The following is a 26,862-nucleotide window of genomic DNA, read 5'->3' on the forward strand; positions in this document are numbered from 1 at the left end:
TGCTTGAACCTGGAGGGCGGAGGTTGCAGTGAGCTGAGATTGCACCACTGCGTTCCAGCCTGGGCATCGCAGCAAAACTCCATCTCAAAAAAAAAAAAAACAAAACAAACATGCAAACTGTTAACTAATTTAAACAGTACAGGAAGGGGTAATGGGACCAGTCACCGTCTTTGTTGTGTGACACACACAGAATCGCCGCATTGTGTTTCCAGAGACACATCCTTCACAGGTTTCAGGATTCCTCCCAGGAGGCGGCCTGCAGCACATGCCGCTCCGCCTTGCCTGCCTGGTGATCTGTCCTGTGTGGAGGTGCCCGCTCCGCAGTCCTCCGTCGTGGGGCATGTTGGCGTGCTTCTGCAGTATATGTGATGTTGCAGCAAGTGTTTTTATATATATATGTATGTACGTGTTGGTGAACTTCTGCACATGGTGAGGCAAATTCCTAGTCATGGTGAGACTGCTGGGTCAAAGTATGTGAACTATTAAAGTTTCGACAGGTTTTGTCAAATTTCCCTCCGAAAAGGTTGCAGCAATTTTCTTTCTGCCATCGCGCTTTCTCCTTGCTGGTGTCTTGGAGGTTTTCATTTCTGACCACCTGATAGGTACAGTAGTTAACTGTACAGCTGGAGTTGTATCTGTTGAATTGAGTGGGAAATTCAGTGTCTTTTTACGGGTTTGTTGGTCCTTTGTGTTCCTTTTCTGTGAACTGCTAAATGATTGCCTTTTCTGTATGATGTGTGTGAACTTTGTAAGTGAAGGAAATAAGCTCCTTGCTGCCATATGGTTATGAATATTTCTTCTTCTTCTGGTTTTTTTTTTTTTTTTGAGACAGTCTCACTCTGTCGCCCAAGCTGGAGTGTAGTGGTGTCTCGGCTCACCGCAACCTCCACCTCCCGGGTTCAAGTGATTCTCCTGCCTCAGCCTCCCGAGTAGCAAGATTATAGGTGCCCATCACCAAGCCTGGCAATTATTTTTTTTTGAGACAGAGTCACCCAGGCTGGAGTGCAGTGGCAGCGTGATCTCAGCTCACTGCAACATCCGCCTCCCGGGTTCAAGCGATTCTCCTCCCTCAGCCTCCTGAGTAGCTGGGATTACAGGCACATACCACCACACCCAGCTAATTTTTGTATTTTTAGTAGAGGCGGGGTTTCAGCATGTTGGTCAGGCTGGTCTCAAACTCCTGACCTCCTGATCTGCCCGCCTCAGCCTCCCAAAGTGCTAGGATTACAGGCATGAGCCACCGCGCCCGGCCAATTTTTGTATTTTTAGTAGAGACGAGGTTTCACCATGTTGGCCAGGCTGGTCTCGAACTCCTAACCTCAGGTGATCCACCCTCCTTAGCCTGAGCCTCTGTGCCCAGCTGTGACTGTTTCTTCTAATTTATCAGTTTTAAAGTCACATTTAGCTTTTTTCCATACAGAAGATTTAAATTTTTATGGAGTTGACTTTATGAACCTTTTTCTTGATGACTTTTGTTTTTTTTTTTTGCCCTGACCTGGCCACTCCATGTCACTCACTGCTGACACCAGTGTAGCACCCCTGCCTGGGCCATGTGGACCCCACTGGGAACTCCAAATGTAGGCACCTGAGGGCTCCAGCAAGCCACGAGAATCCTCCATGTCCTTGACAGAGCTAAATGCTGTGTCCCTGGGGCTGCTTTATGTTTGTTGTGTGGTGTTAGACGCAGGTGGGCTGGGTGCTGAGGCTGAAGGCTAGTGTGGGAGGAGGGAAGTGGGTACAGAGTGCAGGGCACATGAACCCCACTGAGGAGGTGTTTGTTAAATGCCAGGGGGGCACTGAGCTAAAATGGCCTTGGCTCTTCCTCAGCTGATGCTGAAGGGGCTAAGGATAGAGACTTGGCCAGACAGGTTATTCTCTTTCTAGGTATGATTTTGAACCTGCCTGTTCTTGTTCTGTAGGTGAAGAGATGGCGTTTGTGAAGAGTGGCTGGTTGCTGCGACAGAGTGAGTACAGGATGTGCGGCCTGCGGTCGGCATTGCCGAAGGGCAATCTCTATTTCTGTTTGCTTAAAGCTGATCATGGTTAAAAACAAATAACAAAGTTTTTTGAGTGCTGTGGCCTTGAGTTTTCCCTTGGACATTCCTAGGTCTCTGTGAACTGTCTTGCACACCGCGAAGCTCCTCCTTGGTTGCTGAGTTGATAGGAACCAGGAAACAATGGCAGTCCCTGCTGCTTTCGCTCTCCTCACTAGCGTGCTTTATTTATTTTATTTTACTTTATTTATTTATTTATTTTTGAGATGGAGTTTCACTCTTGTTGTGGAGTGCAATGGCGCGATCTCGTCTCACCACAGCCTCTGCCTCTTGGGTTCAAGCGATTCTCCTGCCTCAGCCTCCCGAGTAGCTGGGATCACAGGCATGTGCCACCATACCCGGCTAATTTTGTATTTTTGGTAGAGAAGGGGTTTCTCCATGATGGCCAGGCTGGTCTCAAACTCCTGACCTCAGGTGATCTGCCTGCCTCGGCTCCCAAAGTGTTGGGATTACAAGCGTGAGCCACCATGCCCAGCCACGTGCTTTATTGTTAATGATGGTTCTGGAACTGCCTGGATCTACCTGAGCCCAGCTGAGATCTGGCACGGAAGTGCTGGTCTCTCTGCCTCTCTCCTCTGGGGATTGAGCAGTGACTCAGATTCTCAGATATTGGTGTCTTGGTAATTATGTGGCTGAAGAGTTGATCTGAGGCAGAGTTTATCTAAAACCAAAAAAACTTTTGTGTCTCCAAAAGGACTAGAGAAGAGACTCAGTTCTGTTTTTATGGGATTGAGATCCACTTTCCTAGGCTGATCTCCACAAACCTATCTTTCCTACACTGTCTGCTTATCTGTGAGGCTGTCACTTCCAGGTGGGATTCATACTGTGTTTTAAAATGGGAAGAACCAGTCTTATTTATTAAAAAAAGAGCAAGCAGGATATTCTGTTATACTAGAAAGAGTGAAGCTAAGGGAAAAGTGACTACTATGTCATTTATGATTCTAGTCAAAAACTGAGCTGTATCACATACCATTGATTGTTCAGAGACGTGAGTTTATCTATGGGGGATACTTTCAGAAATCAGCTAAAGTCAAGTCTACCAGTGAGAATTGATGGCATACCTGAGATGGTTTATAAAAACTATTGTTTATGAATCGTTTGTGTTCCTGTTAAAAAGATTTTATGTATATATTCTTAATTCTCACAACAGCTGTATGATAGGTAAGTGGTATTATTTCCAGTTAAAGAAATTGAGATTCAGTGAGGTTAGGTAATTTGTCTAAGTGTAAACTATGGGTGACAAACCTACATTCAAAGTCAGAACTGTGTGATTGCACCCTGACTCTACATGCACCCGGACCGGCCTTCAGCCTGTGTGTCTGTGAAGAGTTCCGTGGTCCCAACCTGGAGCTGAACCGTGTGCCCCCCTGTCTGTGACAGTCCTGTAGTCTTAGAATAGACAGAGGTGTCGTGTAGTGTCAGCTTCACAAGGAAGTCCTGGAGCCCCAAGTTTCCTAGTCTTGGTTTTGTGGTCCCAGCCTCCCCATAGTCAGGGGACATGGGGACCCTTGCTCAGACCTCGAGGGTGTGCCCTCCTTTGCTGGCCCTTCAGATGTCCTTTGGTGTTTCTTGCCAGGCTCTGCCACACCCTTGTTTGAGGGTAAGCTTTCCCTTCTCTGCCACAACTCGATGTAAGTGCTTTGTCAACATACTGATCAATGACCCTTTGGACAATGTTGTGCTCCCCATCAGTGCCTAGCATGGGGACGTACATAAAATGGATGTACTTTAATAAGTCACATAGACTTTTCCAGTATTCTGGTCCATGGGTGTTTCAGAAATGTATATTCAGAAGACTTATCTATACATAACCCCATCTTCATATGTGTGGGTTAATTTTCCTTCTTTCCTGAAAGTAGAAGTATCAGTGCCAGTAAAACGAGGTGAGATGTATTACATCCATGGGGTTGTAGAGTAGCAGAGACCCACATGCGATGTGGTTACATGTAGGCAAAGCCGTCCTCAGGACTTCTTTTCCTGCCGTTGCCACATACAGTGTTGGGCCCCGGTCCTGGCCTCTGGAGGACAGCCTGATTTGGGAGTCTGCAGCCAGGGCTTTGATGCAGGTGAGATACTTGGGCAGAACTCCCTGGCCCAGTGGTTCCACCTGTCTCTGTGTTTCTGTGGCTCTATTTAGTAGGGCTTTTTGTTTGTTTGTTTGTTTGTTTGAGACAGAGTCTTGCTTTGTTGCTCAGGCTGGAGTGCAATGGCATGATCTCGGCTCACTGCAACTTCTGCCTCCAGCTTCAAGCGATTTTCCTGCCTCAGCCTCCTGAGTAGCTGGGATTATAGGTGTGCACCACCAGGCCCGGCTAATTTTTGTATCTTTAGTAGAGACGGCGTTTCACCATGTTGACCAGGCTGGTCTTGAAATCCTGACCTCATGGTCCACCCGCCTTGGCCTCCCAAAGTGCTGGGATTACAGGCATGAGCCACCGTGTCCGGCTTTTCTTTTTATTTTTAAGATAGGGTCTTGCCCTGTCGCCTAGGCTGGAGTGCAGTGGCGTGATAGCTGCTCACTGCAGCCTTGATCTCCCAGGTTCAAGTGGTCCTCCTGCCTCAGAATCTCAAGTAGCTGGGACTGCTGGCCTGTGTTAGCATGTCTGCCTATTTTCCTCTTTGTAGAGATGGGTCTTGCTATGTAGTCCAGGCTGGTCTCAAACTCCTGGGCTCAAGCGATCCTTCCACCTCAACCTCCCAAAGTGCTGGGACTACAGATAAGCCATTGCGCCCAGCCTGTTTGGCAGTTTCTGCACAGCTCAGGCAGCCAATCAAATGGATGCTTGGGCATCACTTAGTGGTCAGTTGGGCAAGTGCAGTGGACACCCCTCCTGGTGAGGAGAGTGCCTGATACTGGCAGGAAGGCTGGATGGTACGTATCTGGTTGACACCAGTTGCAGGCACGGCAACATAAAGGGAAGCACATGAAATGGGATTGTGTGTGTTGGCCAAGAACGGGGTGAGGTGTACAGGAACAGAAGGTGTAGTGGGCAGTGAGTGGATGTGAGGAAGGTACAGAGATGACCGGAGCTACAACTGGCCTTTAAGTCCACTGCAGGGGTTTTCCCTTCATGCAGTCAAGGAAATTACTGTTTTATAAAGTTAAATACCTGGTCCAAGATCACAAATGAAAGGTTGAATTCGCTCAAGCTGACAGAAATATGTGAGGTAGTAGGATGTGCACAGCATTAGAGGCCAGGCAGGGCCTGGTCTATATCCTGCTGTGCTCATTTATCGAGTGTATGCATCGGGGTGCCTTCCACACTGTAGGCTTCCTGTGGGAAATGGTAGGAGAGAGTATCTGTGAAAGCTCTTAAGGACAAGAAAAAAAAATGTGTTTTTTTTTTTTGAGACAGAGTCTTGCTCTGTACCCCAGGTTGGAGAGCAGTGGTGTGATCTCAGTTCACTGCAACCTCCACCTCCTGGGTTCAAGCGATTCTCCTGCCTCAGCCTCCCTAGTAGCTGGGATTACAGGTGCCTGCCTCCATGCTCAGCTAGTTTATTGTAGTTTTAGTAGAGACAGGATTTCACCGTCTTGTCCAGGCTGGTCTCGAACTCCTGGCCTCAAGTGATCCATCCGCCTCGGTCTCCCAAAGTGCTGGGATTACATGCGTGAGCCACCGTGCCTGGCTGAAATGTGTTTCTTCAAAGAGGTAGGTATTATTTTTATTTGCATATAGAGACTTTACAGTCCAGCATTTTCTGATCTAGCAAATGTAGACAATATTTGGAAATTTAGAAACTGGAAAAGTTTGAAAGGTTTAAAGTTTAGTACTGTATGAGGAATTAAATGTTAGATATGTTTCATTTGCTGAAAAGCAAGCTTTTTTTAATTTTTTTATTTTTTTTAAACACCTTAATTTGAAAGTGTGGGGACTTCTAAGTTGGTTGGCAGCATTCTCTGTTGCCAGTGTGTGCCGCATGCAGCCTGCTGACGCACCAGTGGGCGGGCCCTGGGGTCGGCTTTCGCTTTCATTCTGAGGGACTGCTTTGGTTAATTCTAACAGGTGTCATTAAGGGGTCAGGGGAAGAGTTCTTTTTGTTTCTGCTGTGACTGTGTCCTTGCTCTTTTGGCTCGAAGCCAACCTTTCCGCTGGGCGTGGCGGCTCGTGCCTGCAGTTGCAGCTAAACGGGAGGCTGAAGTGGGAGGATTGCTTGAGCCCAGGAGTTCAAGGCTGCAGTGAGCTGTGATCATGTTTGTGAATAGCCACTGCATTCCAACTTGGGTGAAATAATAAGACTCTATCTCTGAAAAAAACCCAACCTTACTATTTTTTTTCCAGGTACTATTTTGAAGCGCTGGAAGAAGAACTGGTTTGATCTGTGGTCGGATGGTCACCTAATCTATTATGATGACCAGACTCGGCAGAATATCGAGGATAAGGTCCACATGCCAGTGGACTGTATCAACATCCGCACAGGGCAGGAATGTCGGGGTGAGCTGGCCTGTCTTGGCCAACTTCTGTCTTCTGCTCTTCCTCTGTCTCGGTGGGAACTGGGTCCTCTTCCTTCCGCGTTCTGCTTTCATTAACAGATTGAAGAAGGGCTCCATCTCAGAGGGGCGGCCACAGTGGCGCCCCAGGCACTTAGATTGTGAACCACATGGTCGGGGCAAATCAATTTTCTCACCTGAGTTAAACTCAGAGTCCACGTCTCTTCTTCTCATGGAGAGGGAACCAGAGCGCTGGGAACCTCAAGAAGCACAGGCCACCCTAGACTGTTGATTTTGTACTCAGAAAATGGCTTCTGTTTGATGGGGACTGCAATCAATTGCTTAAAATCTGGGATGTTGGCCGGGTATGGTGGCTCATGCCTGTAATCCCAGCACTGGGAGGCTGAGGTGGGTGGATCACGAGGTCAGGAGTTCAAGACCAGCCTGGCCAAGATGGTGAAATCCCATCTCTACTAAAAATACAAAAAAATTAGCCAGGTGTGGTGGCAGTTGCCTGTAATCTCAGCTACTTGGGAGGCCGAGGCAGAGAATTGCCTGAACCCGGGAGTCAGAGGTTGCAGTGAGCCGAATACATTTTGTAGATGTCATCTTGACAGCTGGTCCTGTCAGTCAGCCTAGCTGTGTTCTTTCTTTCTGCATTATTGGAAAGGCACGGGGTTCTTTCATAGATGTAGCGCTTGATTTTTTGTCTAGTCCTTTGCTTCTCTGAGCTGGTAGTTCTTAGAAAATGTAAGGAGAAATCCTGAAAAAAGTTCTTTTCTTCTGCTTATTTTTCATAGATATTCAGCCTCCAGATGGAAAGTCAAAAGACTGCATGCTCCAGATTGTTTGTCGAGATGGGAAAACAATTAGTCTTTGTGCAGAAAGCACAGACGATTGCTTGTAAGTTTTGCTTTCTTACGTGTTTAATTTAAAAAGTATTTTCTATTTTAACTTCTGATTACCAAAAAATGAAAAGAATGGGCGTGGAGTTCTCTTTCAGGCGTCAGAATGAGGGACTCAGTGGATGTGTGAGAGAAATGCAAGAGTCGCTTTTCCAGTTCTGGTTTCCGCCTCCCTGAGACTGCCTGGGCCTATCGAATTGTGGAGAAAATGGCAGAAAGGAATAGCAGTTTCGTCATGCTCTCTCTTTTTTTTTTCTTTTTTCTTTTTTTTTATTATTATACTTTAAGTTTTAGGGTACATGTGCACAACGTGCAGGTTTGTTACATATGTATACATGTGCCATGTTGGTGTGCTGCACCCATTAACTAGTCATTTACATTAGGTGTATGTCCTAATGCAATCCCTCCCCCCTCCCCCTACCCCAAGACAGGCCCCAGTGTGTGATGTTCCCCACCTTGTGTCCAAGTGTTCTCACTGTTCAGTTCCCACCTATGAGTGAGAACATGCGGTGTTTGGTTTTTTGTCCTTGCGATAGTTTGCTCAGAATGGTGGTTTCCAGCTTCATCCATGTCCCTACAAAGGACATGAACTAATCCTTTTTTTATGGCTGCATAGTATTCCATGGTGTATATGTGCCACATTTTCTTAATCCAGTCTATCATTGATGGACATTTGGGTTGGTTCCAAGTCTTTGCTATTGTGAATAGTGCCCCAGTAAACATACATGTGTATGTATCTTTTTAGCAGCATGATTTATAATCCTTTGGGTATGTGCCCAGTAATGGGATGGCTGGGTCAAATGGTATTTCTAGTTCTAGATCCTTGAGGAATCGCCACACTGTCTTCCACAATGGTTGAACTAGTTTACAGTCCCACCAACAGTGTAAAAGTGTTCCTATTTCTCCACATCCTCTCCAGCACCTGTTGTTTCCTGACTTTTTAATGAGCGCCATTCTAACTGGTGTGAGATGGTATCTCACTGTGGATTTGATTTGCGGTTCTCTGATGACCAGTGATGATGAACATTTTTTCATGTGTCTGTTGGCTGCATAAATGTCTTCCTTTGAGAAGTGTCTGTTCATTGCCTTTGCCCACTTTTTGATGGAGTCATCATGCTCTTTTTCATTATTAGATTCATAGTGGGTAATAGGCATAGTTGAAATAAAATGACCAGAAAAGCAAGAAAGTAAAGAGTGAGGAAACTCAGTTCCTAGGGCTCCTGTGACAAATGGCTGAACACTGAGTGACGGAAATGGCAGAAATTCATTGCCTCACAGTTCCAGAGGCTGCAAGTCTGGAATCAGTGTGTCAGCAGGTCCTTGCTCCCTCTGAGATGCTGCGTAGGATTCTTTCTTGCCTCTTCCTGGCTTCTAGTGGTTTCTGGTAGTCCTTAGTGTTCCTTGGCTGGCAGCCACATCACTCCGGTCTCTGCCTCTTTTGTCACATGGCTGCCTTCTGCTGTGTCTGTGTCCAGAATTCTCTTTTCTTGCAAAGGACACCAATCATAATGGATTAAGGACCCACCTTCATTCTCTGTGACCTTATCTTAATTTGATTCCATATGCAAATATCCTGTTTCCAAATAAGGTCCCATTCCAGGGTACTGGGGTTTTAGGATTTATGCATATCTTTTTCATGAGGACGTAATTCAACCCGTAATAGAGACCTTTGAGAAATACGGTGAAATGGATTAGATCATCTTCCCTCAGGGGAAAACATTTCAATGATGTGACCAAATAAAGAAGTTTGATCTCAAGCACAAACTACAAACAGCTAAAGAAAGAAATAGATGATTCTACTGAGGTGTTTTTTAATCCTACCCGAATCCCGGAAGCAGTAACTGGATAAGTTAATTAAATCTTGCAAATTTTCAGTATTAGCCTGTAGTCTGGAGTGATGCTGATTAAGTGTAAGTTACTTTTTGAAAAAGCTAAGGAAAAAAGTTATTGAGAATGTGATGTCCTTGGGGCCTCGGCAGAGGCTGGACGATTTTCCCAGGACTCATCATTGCAGGGCACTGAAAGGCACTTCTGAAGCTCACAGGAGTTGGGTAATTTTCTGGCTGGTGAAGTGAGCACTAGCATGGGACATTCAAAGGAATATGCTCAGAAGAGAGTGTAGGACCCAGATTTTTCAGAAAAGACTTACTCATTCTCAGAAGAGATTTCCTTCTCTTCTAGCCCTCTGCCCTCATATTACAGAATGTTGATTGTGAGGGTAACACCTAGCCATCAAACTGTTGCTGGGCTGGACTGAGGTGGAACAGGGTGGAACTACCAGTTGATACCAGATTAGGTAGGAAGAGTGTCAGGGAGAAATAACTCATACTTTATGAAAGCAAACAAGTTTTATGTATCACTTCCCATGTTAAACACGAGCAGGATGTAAGGAAGTGGCTTGGCAACTGTGCAGATATACCATGAAGGAAAAATAAGAAAAGGAAAATGCAAGCCTCAGGAAAAGCTCCTAGAGTGGAGGGAAATAAAACCCAAGGAACAGAAGCAGAGTCTTCAGGAATGCTTTCCTGGCCACCATATTTAAAATTACATCTCCCTGTCCCCATACACACTCACCAGCTACCAGCTGTTTCTCTTGTTCATCATCTGCTTTCATTAGAATATATGCTGTGTGAGGGCAGAGATTTACGTTTCTTTTCTCCTCTTTTGTGTCTGTTGCTGTCAAGAGGGTGCCATTCACATTATCATCTGAGGAAAGTGGTCTTCCCTTGCATACAACCCCAAACGAAAAGTGAATCACTGGCATGGAGGGAAAGACTGGAGATACTCTCAGTGAGGGGAAAAAGATGAAAAGATCAGAGATACGTTGGACTAAAAAAAGTTCAGAAAGATTATTGATGTTCATAAAGTATAGAACCCAAAAGAGGTAATTAGAAATTCAGGGCAAGAGAAATGTTCTGAAATAATCGAACAGAATTTGCAGACCAAAGGCCACAGTAGACTCTTCCACCTGAAATGACAACAAAATCTATATAAGATACATGAATAATCCAGTATGATACCCTTTAGCAAAGTGAATGACAATGGAATGCTGCATACAAAATCAGTTGGGGAATTTTGCAACTTAACTGCATTCCATAGAAAGCCAGAGCACTTGGCTGGGCACGGTGGCTCACGCTTATAATCCCAGCACTTTGGGAGGCCAAGATGGATGGATCACCTAAGGTCAGGAGCTCGAGACCAGCCTGGCCAACATGGTGAAACCTCGTCTCTACTAAAAATACAAAAATTAGCTGGGCGTGGTGGTGGGCACCTGTAATCCCAGCTGCTCGGAGGCTGAGGCAGGAGAATTGCTTGAACCTGGGAGGCAGAGATTGCGGTGAGCCAAGATCGTGCCACTGCACTCCAGCCTGGGTGACAGAACGAGACTCCATCTCAAAAAAAAAAAAAAAAAAGCGAGAACACTTGAAAATAAATGAATGCGGCCGGGCGCGGTGGCTCAAGCCTGTAATCCCAGCACTTTGGGAGGCCGAGACGGGCGGATCACGAGGTCAGGAGATCGAGACCATCCTGGCTAACACGGTGAAACCCCGTCTCTACTAAAAAAAAAAAAAAAAACTAGCCGGGCGAGGTGGCAGGCGCCTGTAGTCCCAGCTACTCGGGAGGCTGAGGCAGGAGAATGGTCTAAACCCGGGAGGCGGAGCTTGCAGTGAGCTGAGATCCGGCCACTGCACCCCAGCCTGGGCGACAGAGCAAGACTCTGTCTCAAAAAAAAAAAAAAAAAAAAAAAGAAGAATGCATCTTTCAACTCAGGGAGATAGTAAAATGAGAATAAAACAAAAGGAATTGATGAAGATAAGAGGGATAGGGTCAGTAAAAAAAGTAAGAGGTAAAGGAGTGAGGGAGTGCTCAAGAGAACGCTTTTTTTGTTTTTTGAGATGGAGTTTTGCTCTTGTCGCCTAGGCTAGAGTGCAATGGCGTAATCTCCACTCATTGCAACCTCTGCCCCCTGTGTTCAAGCAGTTCTCCTGCCTCAGCCTCTGGAGTAGCTGGAATTACAGGCATGTGCCACCACGCCCGGCTAATTTTGTGTTTTTAGTAGAAGCTTGGTTTTACCACGTTGACCAGGCTGGTCTCAAACTCCTGACCTCAGGTGATCACCTACCTCGACCTCCCAAAGTGCTGGGGTTACGGGTGTGAGCCACCGTGCCCAAGTGAGAGACCGCTTTTTGTGTATCAATTAAGAAAGCTCTTGTGATACTTAAGATTCAGATATCTAGTTTCTTTGACAATATAGTGGAAAGTAGGTAGGTATAGAGATTGTTAGAATAGTTTCACAGGGCCATTTGGCAATACCTGCTGAAATAAATTATGTTTATATCCTTTGATGTGGCATTTTCAGTCTTTGGAATTTGCCCTATGGAAATGTCTACATAAGAGTGCAAGGGTAATAGGGATGTTAATAGCATTCTTTTCTTCTTTTTTTTTTTTTTTGAGATAGAGCCTCTCTCTGTCATCCAGGCTGGAGTCCACTGGTGTGATCTTGGCTCACTATAGCCTCGACCTCCCAGGAGCAAGCCATTCTCCCACCTCAGCCTCCCAAGTAGCTGGGACTATAAGCATGTGCCACCAGCTAATGTTTGTATTTTTTGTAGAGCTAGGATTTCACTATGTTGCCCAGGCTGGTTTTGAACTCCTGGGCTCAAGTGATCTCCCTGCCTTGGCCTCCTGAAAGTACTGGGATTACAGGCATGAGGCACTACATTCGGTCTCCAGCATTCTTTTTAATGTTGAAAATTGCTAATAATCTAAATTTACTTGTATCATGGAATATTACATAGCTGTTAAAAAGGAAGAAGATCTGTGTGTATGCCATGAACTGACAAAGCAAGTGGCAGTGCATTTCACATTTATTAAAAAGTAAAGTAAAAAATATAGTATAGATTATGTTTTAAATATTATGTATCTATTATGGATGTAATTTTAAAAAATATGTATTCCTAGTGCATGTCTCAAGCGGTTTGGGGCAAGGCCTGAAGACCTGTTCTTTAAACAGATCTTTTCAGGAATTCTGATGCCAACTCTGGTTTGAGAATCATTGAAATACTGGATTGCCTTAAATAAAGTACCCTTTTTCTTTTCTCCAGGGCCTGGAAATTTACACTCCAGGATTCTAGGACAAACACAGTAAGTTGCTAATGGCAATCACCTATAATTTTTTTTTTTTTTTTTTTTTTTTGACAAGGTATCACTCTTTCACCCAGGCTTGAGTGCAGTGGTGCTATCTCAGCTCACTGCAGCTTCTACCTCCGGGCTGAAATGGTCCTCCCACCTCAGCCCCCCTTCCCAGTAGCTGGGACTATAGGCCCATGCTGCCGTGCCTAGCTTATTTAGAAAAATGTTTTTGTGGAGATGAGGTCTCACTATGTTACCCATGCTGGTATCAAACTCCTGGGCTCAAGTGATCCTCCCACTTTCACCTCCCAAAGTGTTGGGATTACAGGCATGAGCCACCACACCTGGCCACCAGTAATGTTTTCACATGGTCTTATGTAACAATTGGAGAATGGGGAAAATGGGCTTCTTGGCCATCCAGCTGTGAATGGGCAGGTAGCACTGGGCAGGCACCTTTCACTAACAGTGAGCAAGCTGGGTTTGCCAAACGTTTTTGGCAGGAAGCACCCTCCTCACACAAGCATGCTTGTTCCAGTGTTGCTTTCTAGAAACGTTTGTATTTCTCAAAGTTCTGCAACACTTTGAATTCTGCTGTGGTTTGCAGTAAAGGCTTAGAAAAGAACTGCAGGATCCTTTTCATGCATGGGAGCTCAGCCTTGTGAAACAAACATTTTTGTGACTTGTACTTGTCTCTCGTCCTGTTTCTGGCCTTAGGAGGTCACTGAGACAGTGAACCTCATTTGTAAGAGCCTTGTAATGCCATCTTTATCTGTCAGGGATCAAGGGAGTGTTACTGTGGTCAGAGTTTTCATTCTTTAGATGGGATTTTCCCTTCCTTTATCTTTGTAAGAAAAGAAAAGGTGGATCAAGCTTACAGAAGAATGTGTGCATGTGGGAGAAGAAAGTAAAAGGCTTAATACCCAAGCGTCAGTGTTCTCTTCTTTTGTTAGCACAACACAACTTCATTCTAAGCTTACTCTGCAGCTGCGTTACCTTTTCTTCATGAAAATCCTTTTTTTGGGGTAAAATTAGTATTAACGATCCATATAGTTAAGGGCAAGCTCCACAAATGATTCTTTGTGTGAAATTTTTTTTTTTTTTTTTTTTTTTTTGAGACAGTCTTGCTCTGTCGCCCAGGCTGGAGTGCAGTGGAGCGATCTTGGCTCACTGCAACCTTTGCTTCCCAGGTTCAAGCAGTTCTCCTTTCTCAGCCTCCTAAATAGCTGGGATTACAGGAGCATGCCACCACACCCAGCTAGTTTTTGTATTTTGAGTAGAGATGGGGTTTCACCATGTTGGTCAGGCTGGTCTTGAACTCCTGACCTCGTGATCTGCCCATCTCGGCGTCCCAAAATCCTGGGATTACAGGCGTGAGCCATTGCACCTGGCCACATTTTTTTTTTTTTTTTTTTTTTTTTTTTTTTTAAGCGCTAACATGTTTTTCTTTAAATTACATTGGGGAGTAATTTAATGAAGAATTTTGTTTTTTAAGGTAAAAAACAGACTGTGTATAGGACATATCTCTGATACATTTTAGATTGTAGGGTTTTTATTTGCGAATAAAGGACTGTTGAGAGTGCTGTAACATCTTTATTTCTTTGGAGACAGAGTCTCGCCCTGTTGCCTGGGCTGGAGGGCAGTGACTTGATCTTGGCTCACTGCAGTCTGGAGCTCCTGGGCTCAAGTGATCCTTGAGATTTAGCTCCTTGAATAGCTGGGGCCATAAGCACCATGCCCAGTTAATTTCTTGTTGTTTGTAGAGATGGGCTCTCCCTCTGTTGCCTAGGCTGGCCTTGGAACTCCTGGGCTCTAGCGATCCTCTCACCCAGCCTCCCAAAGTGTTGGGATTACAGATGTGAGCCATTGCACCTGGCCTGAAGTAACATCTTTTAAAAGGCATTGGGTAACAGTGGGGTCTCTGAGTGCCTTCCTGGCTGTGAGAGCTGTAATCCTGTTAGGGGTTGAGTGAGGACCACTTCGCTCCTGCATTTAGAGGATACCAGAGTAGGGCTGGGGGCCCCCACTGGACCGGGAAAGTTTTTCCTATTTTGCAGAGAGCTATATATCTTTTTGTCTTTTAAAAATTTTTAATTTGCTAAATAAAAGGGACAATGCACAGCATCATTGAGCACGCAGGTGCTGGGAAGCTGTCCTGCCCTCACCCTCTCCTCTCTCCCACAGGCGTATGTAGGCTCTGCAGTCCTGACTGATGAGACATCCGTGGTTTCCTCACCTCCACCATACACAGCCTATGCTGCACCGGCCCCTGAGGTAGGGAGAACCCTGAGCCTTCAGGTGAGGGAAGCTTGGGGTCTCTGCCGCTGTCCTGCTTTGTTTTTTGAATGAAATTAGAAATGTACTCTAAACCTTTTCTTCTTAAAACAGATGATTTCTTACCAACTTTTGTTTTCATGAAATAAAGCAACTATTTTATATAGTTCAGCACATTGTAATGTGCTGTATTAATGTGTAACAAGTTTTTAAGATAGATCTAAAAATGCATCATGTTAATGATAGTTGCTTTGGGTAATGAGATTTTGATGATCTGTAGTTCATATGGAATGAATTACTTGAATTCTCCTTACAGTCAGAAAAAAATGCTATATTTTGGGGAAAATAACCCTTACAAAAATCATGTCAAATACTTTGGGATGTCCTCTTGTTGGGGTGCTTGGGGTGCTGACTGAGCTGATTTGTATGTAAGTCTGTTGTGTGGAACATGCTGCTGCTGCTTTTTTTTTTTTTTTTTTTTTTTTTTTTCTTTGAGACGGAGTTTTGATCTTCTTGCCCAGGCTGGAGTGCAGTGGCACTATCTCGGCTCACTGCAATCTCTGCCTCCCGGTACAAGCGGTTCTCCTGCCTCAGCCTCCCAAGTAGCTGGGATTACAGGCGCTTGCCACCATTCCTGGGTAATTTTTTGTATTTTTAGTAGAGGTGGGGTTTCACCATGATGGCCAGGCTGCTCTCGAACTCCTGACCACAGGTGATCCACCTGCCTCTGCCTCTCAAAGTGCTGGGATTACAGGCGTGAGCCACGGCGCCTGGCTGGCACTTGTAAACTTTCTAAGCTCACTTACTCTAGTTCCTTTTTCTGTAGATTCTTTGGGGTATACTACATAGGCAATCATGTCATCTACAAGTAGGAACAGTTTTCTTTGTAACCTGTATGCCTTCTGTTTCCTTACCTTGCCTTATTGCCTTGGTTAGACCTTCAGATATTATGTTGAATAGCAGTAGTGAGAGAAGACATCCTTGCCTCGTTCCTGATTTTAGGGGGGATGTATTCAATGTTTTTCTTTTTTTTTTTTTTTTGAAATAGAGTCTCACTGTGTCGCCCAGGCTGGAGTGCAGTGGCATGATCTCGGCTTACTGCAAGCTCCACCTCCCGGGTTCACGCCATTCTCCTGCCTCAGCCTCCCGAGTAGCTGGGACTACAGGCACCTGCCACCACGCCCGGCTAAATTTTTTTTTTTTTTTTTTTTTTTTTTTTTGCATTTTTAGTAGAGATGGGATTTCACCATGTTAGCCAGGGTGGTCTCAATCTCCTGACCTCGTGATCCACCCACCTCTGCCTCCCAAAGTTTTGGGATTATAGGCGTGAGCCACCGCGTCCGGCCAATGTATTCAGTTTTTAAGTATACATTCATTTAGTAGTAATGTACTGTTTAATTCAGTATTTAATTAGTATTGAATTTAGTTTTACATATGCATTTATTTAGTATTTAATGCATTCATTAAGTATGCTGTTAGCTGGAGGTTTTTTACATTTATTCTTCATCAGGTTTAGGAATTCCCTTTTTCTAGTTTTCCAGGAGTGTTTATCGTGATGGGTGTCAGTTGCCTTCCTGCCCCCTCCTCCCCTTCCCTCCCCCTCCCCTCCCCCTCCTCCTCCCCTCCCCTCCCCTGTCCCCTCCCCTGCCCTGCCCTCCGAGATGAAGACTCACTCTCTTGCCCAGGATGGAGTGCAATGGTACTATCATTAGCTCACTTCAGCCTGGAATTCCCTGGGCTGAGGCAATCATCCTGCCTCAGCCTCTTGAGCCACCATGGCTGCAAAAAAAAATTTTTTTTTTTTTTTTTGTAGAGACAGGGTCTTGCTCTGTTGCCCAGGGTGGTCTTGAACTCCTGGCCTCAAGTGATCCTCCTGCTTCGGCCTCCCAAAGTGATTTTGTTAAATACATTTTTCTACAGTAATTAATATGATTGTGAGGTTTTGTTTTTCTTTTTAGCCTGCTAATATGGTGGATTCTAGTGTTTGGCTTTCACATACTGAACCAGCCTTGCATTCCCTGGAATAAAACCTACTTGGTCATGGTGTATGATTCTTTTTATTTATTGCTGAATTCAATTTGCTAATATTTGTTAAGGATTTTTGCATCTATATTTATGAAGGATATTGGTCTATAGTTTTCTGTCTTTGTGCTTTGTCTTATTTTATCAAGGCAATACTGACCTTATAGAATAAATCGGAAAGTGTTTTCTGCTCTTTTCTTTTCTGGGAGAAATTGTGTAGAATTGGAGTTAATTCTTCTTTAAAATTTGGTAGAAATCTCCAGTGAAACTGTCAGGTCCTAGAGGTTTCTTTTTTGGGAGATTTTAAATGACAACATCTGTTTTCTTTTTCCTTTTTTTTTTTTTTTTGAAACGGAGTCTCACTCTGTCGCCCACGCTGGAGTGCAGTGGTGCAATCTTGGCTCACTGTAAGCTCCACCTCCTGGGTTCACACCATCCTCCTGCCTCAGCCTCCCGAGTAGCTGGGACTACAGGTGCCGCCACCACGCCTGGTGAATTTTTTGTATTTTTTAGTAGAGACGGGGTTTCACCATGTTAGCCAGGATGGTCTCGATCTCCTGACCTCATGATCCACCTGCCTCAGCCTCCCAAAGTGCTGGGATTACAGGCGTGAGCTACTGCGCCCGGCCTCTTTTTCCTTTGTTTGGCTTAACCAACACACGTCTATTTGTCACAGTTCTGGAGGCTGAAGGCCCAAGATCAAGGTGCTGGCAGTGTTGGTTCTCCCGAGGCCCCTCCTGAGCTTGCACATGGCCTTCTCCTCCCTGTATCCTCATATGACCTTTCCCTCCAGGCCTACTGCAGATGCAGCTTTCTTAATAGTGACTGGTCTACTCAGATTCTCTAGTTTGCATGGAGTAGGTTTTGATAGTTTGTAGTGTTTGTGGAATTGTTCCTTTTCTTATAAGTTGTCTGATTTATGTGTGTAGAGTTCTTTATAGTGTTTTCTTATTATCCTTGTGATGTCTGCAGAGTCTATAGTAAAAATCCTCCAGTTCATTCTTTCCTGATACTGGTAATTTGTCTTTGCTCTTTTTGACAGTTTAGTAAAGGTTTTATTAATTTTATAAATAGCTTCAAAGAAATAGCTTTTTGTTTTATTCACTTTTTCTGTTTCTCAATTTCATTGATTGTACTCTTTTATTTCCTTCCTTCTGCTTGCTCTGTGGACTTTGGTTTTCAAAAGTTTGACTGTAATGTGTATTTGTATGGATTTCTTTGGGATTATCCTGTTTGGTATTCATTCAGCTTCTTGAATATATGGGCTTGGGTTTTTGCTAAATTGGGGAAATTTTAAACCATTATTTTTTTTTTTTTTTTTTTTTTGAGACGGAGTCTCGCTCTGTGGCCCAGGCTGGAGTGCAGTGGCGTGATCTCGGCTCACTGCAAGCTCCGCCTCCCGGGTTTAGGCCATTCTCCTGCCTCAGCCTCCAAAGTAGCTGGGACTACAGGCGCCCGCCACCTCGCCCGGCTAATTTTTTTTGTATTTTAGTAGAGACGGGGTTTCACCGTGTTAGCCAGGATGGTCTGGATCTCCTGACCTCGTGATCCGCCCGTCTTGGCCTCCCAAAGTGCTGGGATTACAGGCGTGAGCCACCGTGCCTGGCCTTAAACCATTATTCTTGAGTGCTTTTCCAACCTCAGCCTCCTTCTACTCCCTCTGGCACTCTGATGACATCCCTGTTAGTCTGATGTGTCCCAGAGATGCTCTTTTTTTTTTTTTTTTTACTTCAATCTATTTCTCCTCTGTTGTGTTCTGATTGGGTAATTTCTACCCTTTATATTCATGTTTATGGATTCCTTCCTTTTGTCATCTCCATTATGTTGTTGGGCTCATTCATTGAACTATTTAAATTGGTTATTGTATTAGTTCTGAAATTTTTATTTGGTTATTCTTTATATCTTGATATATAAAAAATTGAATGTATGTATCTATATACTTTTTACTGAGATTTTTCTGTTTTATGGTAGATACTTTATATTTTTTATTTATTTCAAGTATGTTCATAATTGCTTGTTGAAAAGTTTTTATGATAGCTGCTTTAAAAATCTTTCCGGATAATTCCAACATCTTTGCCATCTTTGTGTTTGTGTTTTTTGTTGTCTTTTCTCATTTAGTTGAGATCTTCCTGGTTCTTGGTGTGATGAATGGCTTTTGATCAAAAGCTGTACATTTTAAGTACTGTAAGACTGAATCTTATTTAAATCTCATGTTTTAGCAGACCTGCTTCTCGGGGGCTGCTTTATTGCTGCCAGGTAGAGGTGGAAGTCCAGGCTCGCCTTGAGCCTCAGTTGACACCCATGGTCCAGGTTTCTTGTCGCTGTGGAGGGAGTTGTGAATTTAGGTTCTCACTAGATCTCCACTGAGATCACCCTGTCTGAGAAGAGGAAAGGCTCTTACTGCTTCCCCCAGAGCCTCCGCTGATACCATGGTTGCCACTGAGACGTCCTGAAAGACTCACTCTCGGCTTGGTCTCAGTGGAATAGGGAGGGCACCGTATTTTCTGCTGGGTGGGAGTGGGGTTCTGGCTCCCCACACGGTCTCCGTGGACACCACCCAGCGGGATGGGGGTGTTTTGTTTCCATCTGGCAGGGAAGAAATTCCCAGCCCCCTACTCAGTCTTACTCAACGGTGTTCTGAGGACCCGGCGGTGCCTGCTGAGCATGGAAATTCAGGCTCTTCACACTTGGCCTTTGCTGGTGTGAGGCTGAAGGTTTTTCTGTGGTGGTTCTCTGGAGTAGAGAGGTTATTGTCTAAAAATGATCTGTCTTGCTAGGTTGCTCCTTTCTTTCTTAGATTCTTTGTTAAAGCGAGCAGCTCTTCTCAGGGTCTTTTTGGTCTGCACTGATTGGCGCTTCCAGCTTGCCACCTTCCCCATTACCCAGTGTGGGATGTGTGAAGCAAAAAGGAAACCCAGGTCCTCCCTCAGGTGCTAAAGTTCCTGCCCGTCTGTCTTCTCCTCACTCTTCAGTCTTCTTGTGTTTGCTTTGTATATAATGTCCAGAGATTGTAGTTGTACTTAGCAGGAGGAATACAGGAAAGAATGTCTACTCCATCTTCGAGAAGTGGGAGTCTTGTCTCCTGCTTTTGTAAGATAACAGGTTTAGATCTACACACACATTTGCCTGGCTACACCTCTGTTCTCCCTGTATCAGAGCACTTGTCACAGAATGACAGTGATTGTGCAAGTATGTCTGATCTCCTCTCGCCTGTGAGTATGCCAGGAAGGCCGGTCTTGATTTCAGTATTTCTCAGCACATAGTGGTCATTCACTGCCGGTTGAGGTGGGTCTGCTGCCCGTTTCTAGCCATGTCTTTTCATAGGTGTGTGCAGCCCGAAAACCATCAGTCACCTGCCCAGGTACCTCAGGACACCCTCATCTTCCATATTGTGCCTGGAATTGCTGAACTTGGGCCACAGAGGGTTCTGCTTCCAGGCTGGCTTCGCCTGGAGGATAGTGGTTTCGGTGAATCTCCTTATCACCTGGTCCAACCGTATCATTTTACAGATGGGCAAAGGAAGGCCTAGGTAGGTGACTTACTGAAGGTCAGGTTAACAGCACAACTGAATTGAAATCCAAATCTCATGCAAGTCCAGTTCTCTTCTTTTGTTGTGTTTTTCTGCCTTCTTCATTCTGTAGCCTGAAAGTGGGCTCCAATTGTAGCTTTTGTTTGTTTTTTAGTAACTTTAAAACAGGGGGCATAACCACACTGTTTCATGTTTTGTTTTGTCTTTTTAATTGACTGTTAAATTTTATTGATTGCAACCTGGAGACCACAATTTTAATACATTACTAGAAGTTTCACAATTGTATTTCTAATGGGCCTGTTTCTTTTCAGCAGGCGTACGGCTATGGGCCATATAGTGGTGCGTACCCGCCAGGAACTCAAGTTGTCTATGCTGCGAATGGGCAGGCGTATGCCGTGCCCTACCAGTACCCATATGCAGGTAACTCAAGCCAGCCTTTCATTCCTCATTTCTGTCCATTTGCTGAGTAGACCAGAGAGACCTGTAAACATTTTTATTTTTCAGTTTAAGGTTAAGTGAGCTGTATTTTCTGGTTGTAGACCACAAATCACTGTGTTACTGTGCTTTAAAAAAGCCTTTGGTAGTTTCATACTGCTCTGCAAAGCTAGAGTAGGCTTGATTTTTAGAACTTTGCTAATTGTGTCTGGATTAGTTCTCAGAGAATTTCGTACTTATTGGGATTCACTTACATTGAGAAGCAGCCAGAGTAAGAGGCCCATTTTGAGGGATGAGAGGGACCTTTCAGCTGTTCTTCTGGTGAGGTCCTTGGAAAGTTATCACTACTGAGGTGATGTTCTGTTTCACAGTGGAGTAGAGGCCTGGAAAGGGCTTGTATTTATTCTGGGCTTGGAGTCTGTTCTTTCTGTTCTTCACCTTACATGAAACACATGGCAGGCGTGAGTAGCTGGTGTAGGGGTATCATGTCTGGGTCTCCTGGGCAAGGTGGTTGGCAGGGTGGAGGTGTGGGACAATGCTGGCCACTGCTGGGGCTGCAGTGAGGGTGGGGAGGGCAGAACTGTGGTCGATGGCCCCTGTGAAGTGAGGCTGGCCAGGCACAGTGGGCACAGCACCATAGCACAGGATGCACAGGTGGGTGGGCTGGAGCCAGAGGCTGAGCTCAGGAGAGACAGGAATGTGGGGGTTTGCAGGAGGAGGAGGAATCCCGGGCTGTGAGCAAAACTAGCATGGTGTCTCAGTGCAGAGGCAGAGGGAGGTGAGCTGGTACCAGAAGGGTGGGCCACTGATCGTGGTGCCCAGAGAAGTCAAGGAGGCCTCTGGTTACAATCTCAGATGGTGTCCTTGTAGTTGTTGGTGGTTGCTTTGGCTTTGGATGCATTTAGCACTTAAAACGGGTTCTGGAGTCTGGAGTAGAAATAGAGAAATTCCACAATGCTCTCTTCTGGGAATCTGAGGCACAGTCACTCAACTAGCAGGGACTTGGGAGGATCCTGCTTTGCTTGACTCTTTTTCATGTCAAGTTGAAAAACCATTAAAAGAATAAAGAATTATGACAGATTAAATATTTGTCCATTGTCTTGTGAGTCTAGCACACATACTTTTGTTTGAATTACAGTAAGTCCTCACTTAACATCAACAGTAGATTCTTGGAAACTCTGAGTTTCAGTGAAACAACATGTAATGAAACTGATTTTACCGCAGATTAATTGGTATAAACAAGAGTTAAGTTTCTGTGGCTTATTTCTGGTCACAAAAACATCACCACTTCTAATATTAACCATTGAAATTAATGTGAGCTATACATACATGTAAGATTAATAAAGACAAGTAAGATAATTATTTACCCAGTTATTTCAGTTCATGGCCATGGGTGGCTGGACCCTCTCCCAGCAGCTCAGGGCTCAAGGTGGGAATGCACCATGGATAGGATCCTATCTCATTGCAGGGCACACTCACCCACACCCCCTCACTCCGACTGGGACAGTTTAGACACGCTGATTCACCTCAGGGACACATCTTTGGGATGGGAAGGAACTGACCTATCCCAAGAAAACCCACGCAAACGTGGAAAGAACCTTCCCGCTCTGCACAGGCGGTGCCCCGAGGGGAATCGGTTCTTTTCTTCTTCTTAATGTTATAATGAAACTACGTTAAATGAAACTATTATTTGAGGACCTCCTGTACTTCCTCCATATAAAATATTTTCTCCTTATAATCATGCATTTGTGTTTCTAGTCTTGTTTTTAAATTATATGTATTGAATCCCAAGTGCTACGTAATACTCATAAGTATTTTTAGTAATTGCCTATTATCATATTGGGTGATGTGTTACTAAACCTTCCAGTATTGGCTGTTTTTTTCCTCTCTCTTTTTTTTTTTTTTTTTTTTGCTATTGTAGATACTTCTTTGAACATCTTTAGTCATTTTCCTTTTTGTTCCTATTGAATATGCATTAGAATATATTTCTTTTTTTTTTTTGAGATGGAGTTTCATTCTTGTTGCCCAGACTGCAGTGCAATGGCATGATCTCGGCTCACTACAACCTCTGCCTCCTGGGTTCAAGTGATTCTCCTGCCTCAGCCCCTCAAGTAGCTGGAATCACAGGCATGTGCCACCATACCCGGCTAATTTTGTATTTTTAGTAGAGATGGTTTCACCATGTTGACCAGTCTGGTCTCAAACTCATGACCTCAGGTGATCCATCCGCCTTGGCCTCCCAAAGTGCTGGTATTACAGGTGTGAGCCACCCTGCCCGGCCTAGAATATAGTTCTTTTTTTTTCCCCCCCCCCAACTAGAATATATCTGTATATGCAGACAGGCCCTAACTCAGGATGGTTTGACTTAATGATTTTTTGACTTTACGATGGTGCAAAAACAATGTACATTTAGTAGAAACCGTACTTCAGGTACTCCTACCCCCATTCTGTTTTTCACTCTCAGTGTAGTACTCATTCAGTTACATGAGATCTTCGACACTTGATTGTAGTAGACTTTGTGTTAGCTGATTTTCCCAGCTACAGACTGATGTTAGTGCTCTGAGCAGTTGAAGGTGGGCTGTGTTAAGGTATGATGTTCAGTAGGTTAGGCATATTAAATGCATTTTGACTATGATGTTTCAACTTACGATGAGTTTATTGGGAGGTAACCCCATTGTAAGTTGAGAAGCATCTCTATTAATACGTCAGAAAGCATAGACATTTTTGAGGGTTCTTTTGGATATGATTTAAAAATATAAATGCTTTCAAACATAAAAAATAGGGATGATGGTATAATGAACTATCATGTGTCCATCACTGGCTTCAGTAGTTACCACATCATGTCTAATCTTTTATCTCTACCTCAGCCTCCTTTCTCTACCTCAGCCTCCGCCCCCCGGGTTCCCGCCATTCTCCTGACTCAGCCTCCCGAGTTTCTCTACCTCTGGATTAGTTTAAGGGACATCCCAGATTTGTAATCATTTCAACTCTTAATATTACATTAAATCTGGATAGCATTTTACCAAGTTGATCCCAGAATGATTTACCAACTGATAATATCACTAGCAGTTACTGATGCTGTGGTTTATCTGTAATCCCATAAAGATTGCTTGTTGTGCTCTGAAAGTTTTGATAGCTTCAGTAGGTCTGAAGTGGAATCATCGAGTTGCTTTAGTTTATATCCCCTTTTATGAATCATTTTCCTTTTGCACATTTTTCTGTTGGAATCCCATGGGGTGGTGAGTTTTAAGCCTTAGCCTTGCCACATGAGAGCCAGCCTCTTTCTCAGCTTCTTAGGGCAGTTGCCGCTGTTTTCTTACTGTACAGAGAGCACAGATACTGCGGACGTGGTTGTTTAGGGCACTTCCGAAATGAGTCCATCCTTGCCCTTAGCTCTCGTCAGTAGAGTAGAAGTAGCACTCTCACAGGCAGTACTCGGAATGCTTGCCACGTAAGGGGCTGGATCAGTGGGCATTATGCAGCCTGCCTCAGGGTGGTGACCAGGCAGCCCCCAGACCTGCTTGCTGTGGAAGGGTCAGCTGGGTTTGTGGTTGATACACAGCAGCTTGTGCTGACAACCAGATGGGTGCTTTGCCACCTCCATGCCATCCTGTCTGCCAGGGTCTCAGAGCCTAGAGCTAGTCCACAAGAACCCTCCTAGTCACGCACAGAGCTGGTTAAGGCTTTCTGTTGAGTGATTGGGACCAGTGGTTGGTCAGCCAATTGAGAAAGTACAGAGTACTGTAGACGTTCTGTAAACATTGTGCTGTGATTTCACCCACTAGTGGGTGCTCGTTCGGCTCTCTCGTCATGTGGGGTTAGGGTGTTTGCTTTGAGTTGGCTCCTTTGGTTGGAGTCTTCTATTTCTGTCTTGTAGAGACCATCCTCATGACACGTCATTGCACTGCAGTTTCCAGGGGTAAGTCCAAGAGCAGACTTCTAGATTTTGAGACTATAGTGCTCCCATCCTTCCATCTTTTATAGTTTTCTCCATTCCCTGATTTGATGATAATTTGTAAAAGTACCTTCCTTTATTTAGTTTTCCTGTAGTATCTTAGTTGCCATAGAAACTGTGTCTGCCTTTTTCTCATTCACATTTTGACCATTTATGTAGTATTAGTTAAACTAGGCAATTAAAATAGTGTGACCTGGAAGCATCCACAGCTGATTCTGGCAAGGACTGAGTTCAGTGCAGGAGCAGAGCTGAGCAGGAGCCACAGGAGAGTGGCCTGGTCCTGCAGCCAGCGGACCTCAGCATGACCTGCAAGGGCAGGAGAATGCAGATTTTCCAGGAGAGCTTTCATTAGGTCAGCTCACAGGTTCCATCGTGTTACATTTGGCTAGTTGGAGTTAACATTACTGAATGTTTTAAAATGTCAGGGCTGTGAAAGTAAATGCCATAATTCCCTAGTTTTGAAATTTAAACATTGCAAAAATAATCACTTGCTTCCAATACTGTTACCTGTACGAGATCAGCCCTTAGATTTACAATGGTTTCATTGTACTACTCTGTGCCTTTTGATTTTTGTCATTCATCATCTTCTGTTGGATTTGAGGCATTAGTGGGTATAAATGCATACTGTAGCCAGAATGCCTGGGTTTGTGTGGCCTTAGTGTCCTTAACCATTGTGTGCCTCGGTTTGCCCATCTGCAGAATAGGGATAAGAGCGCACTCAGTTGAGTAAGAGCATTTCAGTGTATGTAGTGCTGCAAGTGGTTGGAAATGTTCACCTTTGTTATCACTGAGGGTTTCACTTCTGCTCTTCATCCACATGTGCACATCACTAGTGAGTAGTTTGTTTTTTTTCTTTTCTTTTTCTTTTTTTTTGGGGGGGGGACAGAGTCTCACTCTGTTGCCCAGACCCTGGATTGCAGTGGCAGGATCTCAGCTCACTGCAGCCCCCGCCTCCCAGGTTCGAGCAATTCTCATGCCTCAGCGTGGGATTACAGGCATGCGCCACTACCCCTGGCTAATTTTTTTTTTTTTTTTTTTTTTTTTTTGGTAAATTTTGAAGAGACAGGGTTTCACTATGTTGGCCAGGCTGGTCTAAAACTTCTGGCCTCAAGTGATCCACCCGCCTCAGCCTCCCAGAGTGCTGGTATTACAGGTGCCAGCCATCAAGCCTGGCCAGCCAGCCTTTGAACCATTAAAGGAATAGAGGATCAAGGAGGAAAGCTAACCCTATTAATACCTGAGCAGTTTGAAAGCTACTTAGCTACTAGGCATTGTAGCTGTGAAGCATGGAAGAGAGCAAACAGTACATTTCCAGTTGTAAATTTTAGTCTTGCAAATTAAATATTAAATTTGTCTGTGGTTTGTTTTTTTGAAGTTTTCACCTCTTAACATAAATATTTTTTCTCCATAAAGACATGTAGTAAAAAAGAGTAGGCTGGGCCGGGCGCGGTGGCTCACGCCTGTAATCTCAGCTCTTTGGGAGGCCGAGGCAGGTGGATTACGAGGTCAGGAGATGGAGACCATCCTGGCTAACACGGTGAAACCCCGTCTCTACTAAAAATACAAAACATTAGCCAGGCGTGGTGGCGGGCGCCTGTAGTCCCAGCTACTCAGGAGGCTGAGGCAGGAGAATGGTGTAAACCTGGGAGGCGGAGCTTGCAGTGGCCCGAGATCGAGCCACTGCACTCTAGCCTGGGCGACAGAGTGAGACTCTGTCTCAAAAAACAAAACAAAAAAGAAGAAGAGTAGACCGGGCGCTGTGGCTCACGCCTGTAATCTCAGCACTTGGGGAGGCCGAGGTGGGTGGCTCACTTGAGATCAGGAGTTTGAGACCATCCTGGCCAACATGGTGAAACCCTGTCTTTACTAAAAATACAAAAATTAGCCGGGCATGGTGGCAGGCACCTGTAGTCCCAGTTACTCAGGAAGCTGAGGTGGGAGAATAGCTTGAACCCGGGAAGTGGAGGTTGCAGTTAGCTGAGATCATGCCACTGCATTCCAGCCTGGGCACAGAGCAAGACTCCATCTCAAAAAAAAAAAAAAAAAAAAATCAAGTTATATGTGCAGATTTAAGGTTTAATTTAAAAATTGGTTTGCATGCATACTAAGAAGCTAATTTGCTTTAA

General features: G+C 44.7%; 1 protein-coding gene across 4 annotated transcripts in view; it reads left to right on the forward strand.

Moving 5' to 3' along the window:
- The window catches only part of LOC126933035 (pleckstrin homology domain-containing family B member 2-like), a 74,984-nt gene extending 53,687 nt beyond the window's left edge, over window positions 1-21,297 (forward strand). Inside the window, exons 2-7 of one of the 4 annotated variants that reach the window (XM_050752487.1) lie at window positions 1,920-1,964; window positions 6,338-6,490; window positions 7,287-7,389; window positions 12,497-12,536; window positions 14,706-14,819; window positions 20,658-21,297. In XM_050752487.1, coding sequence (XP_050608444.1) covers window positions 1,928-1,964; window positions 6,338-6,490; window positions 7,287-7,389; window positions 12,497-12,536; window positions 14,706-14,819; window positions 20,658-20,816 — 606 coding nt within the window. In that variant the 5' untranslated portion in view covers window positions 1,920-1,927 and the 3' untranslated portion in view covers window positions 20,817-21,297. The remainder of the gene's footprint in view (window positions 1-1,919; window positions 1,965-6,337; window positions 6,491-7,286; window positions 7,390-12,496; window positions 12,537-14,705; window positions 14,820-20,657) is intronic. The other 3 variants (XM_050752488.1, XM_050752490.1, XM_050752489.1) reach the window with 3 other exon arrangements.
- Window positions 21,298-26,862: the final 5,565 nt, after the last annotated feature.

Source organism: Macaca thibetana, chromosome 12 (genome assembly GCF_024542745.1).
Source record: "Macaca thibetana thibetana isolate TM-01 chromosome 12, ASM2454274v1, whole genome shotgun sequence".
In the NCBI taxonomy this organism is placed as follows: domain Eukaryota; kingdom Metazoa; phylum Chordata; class Mammalia; order Primates; family Cercopithecidae; genus Macaca; species Macaca thibetana.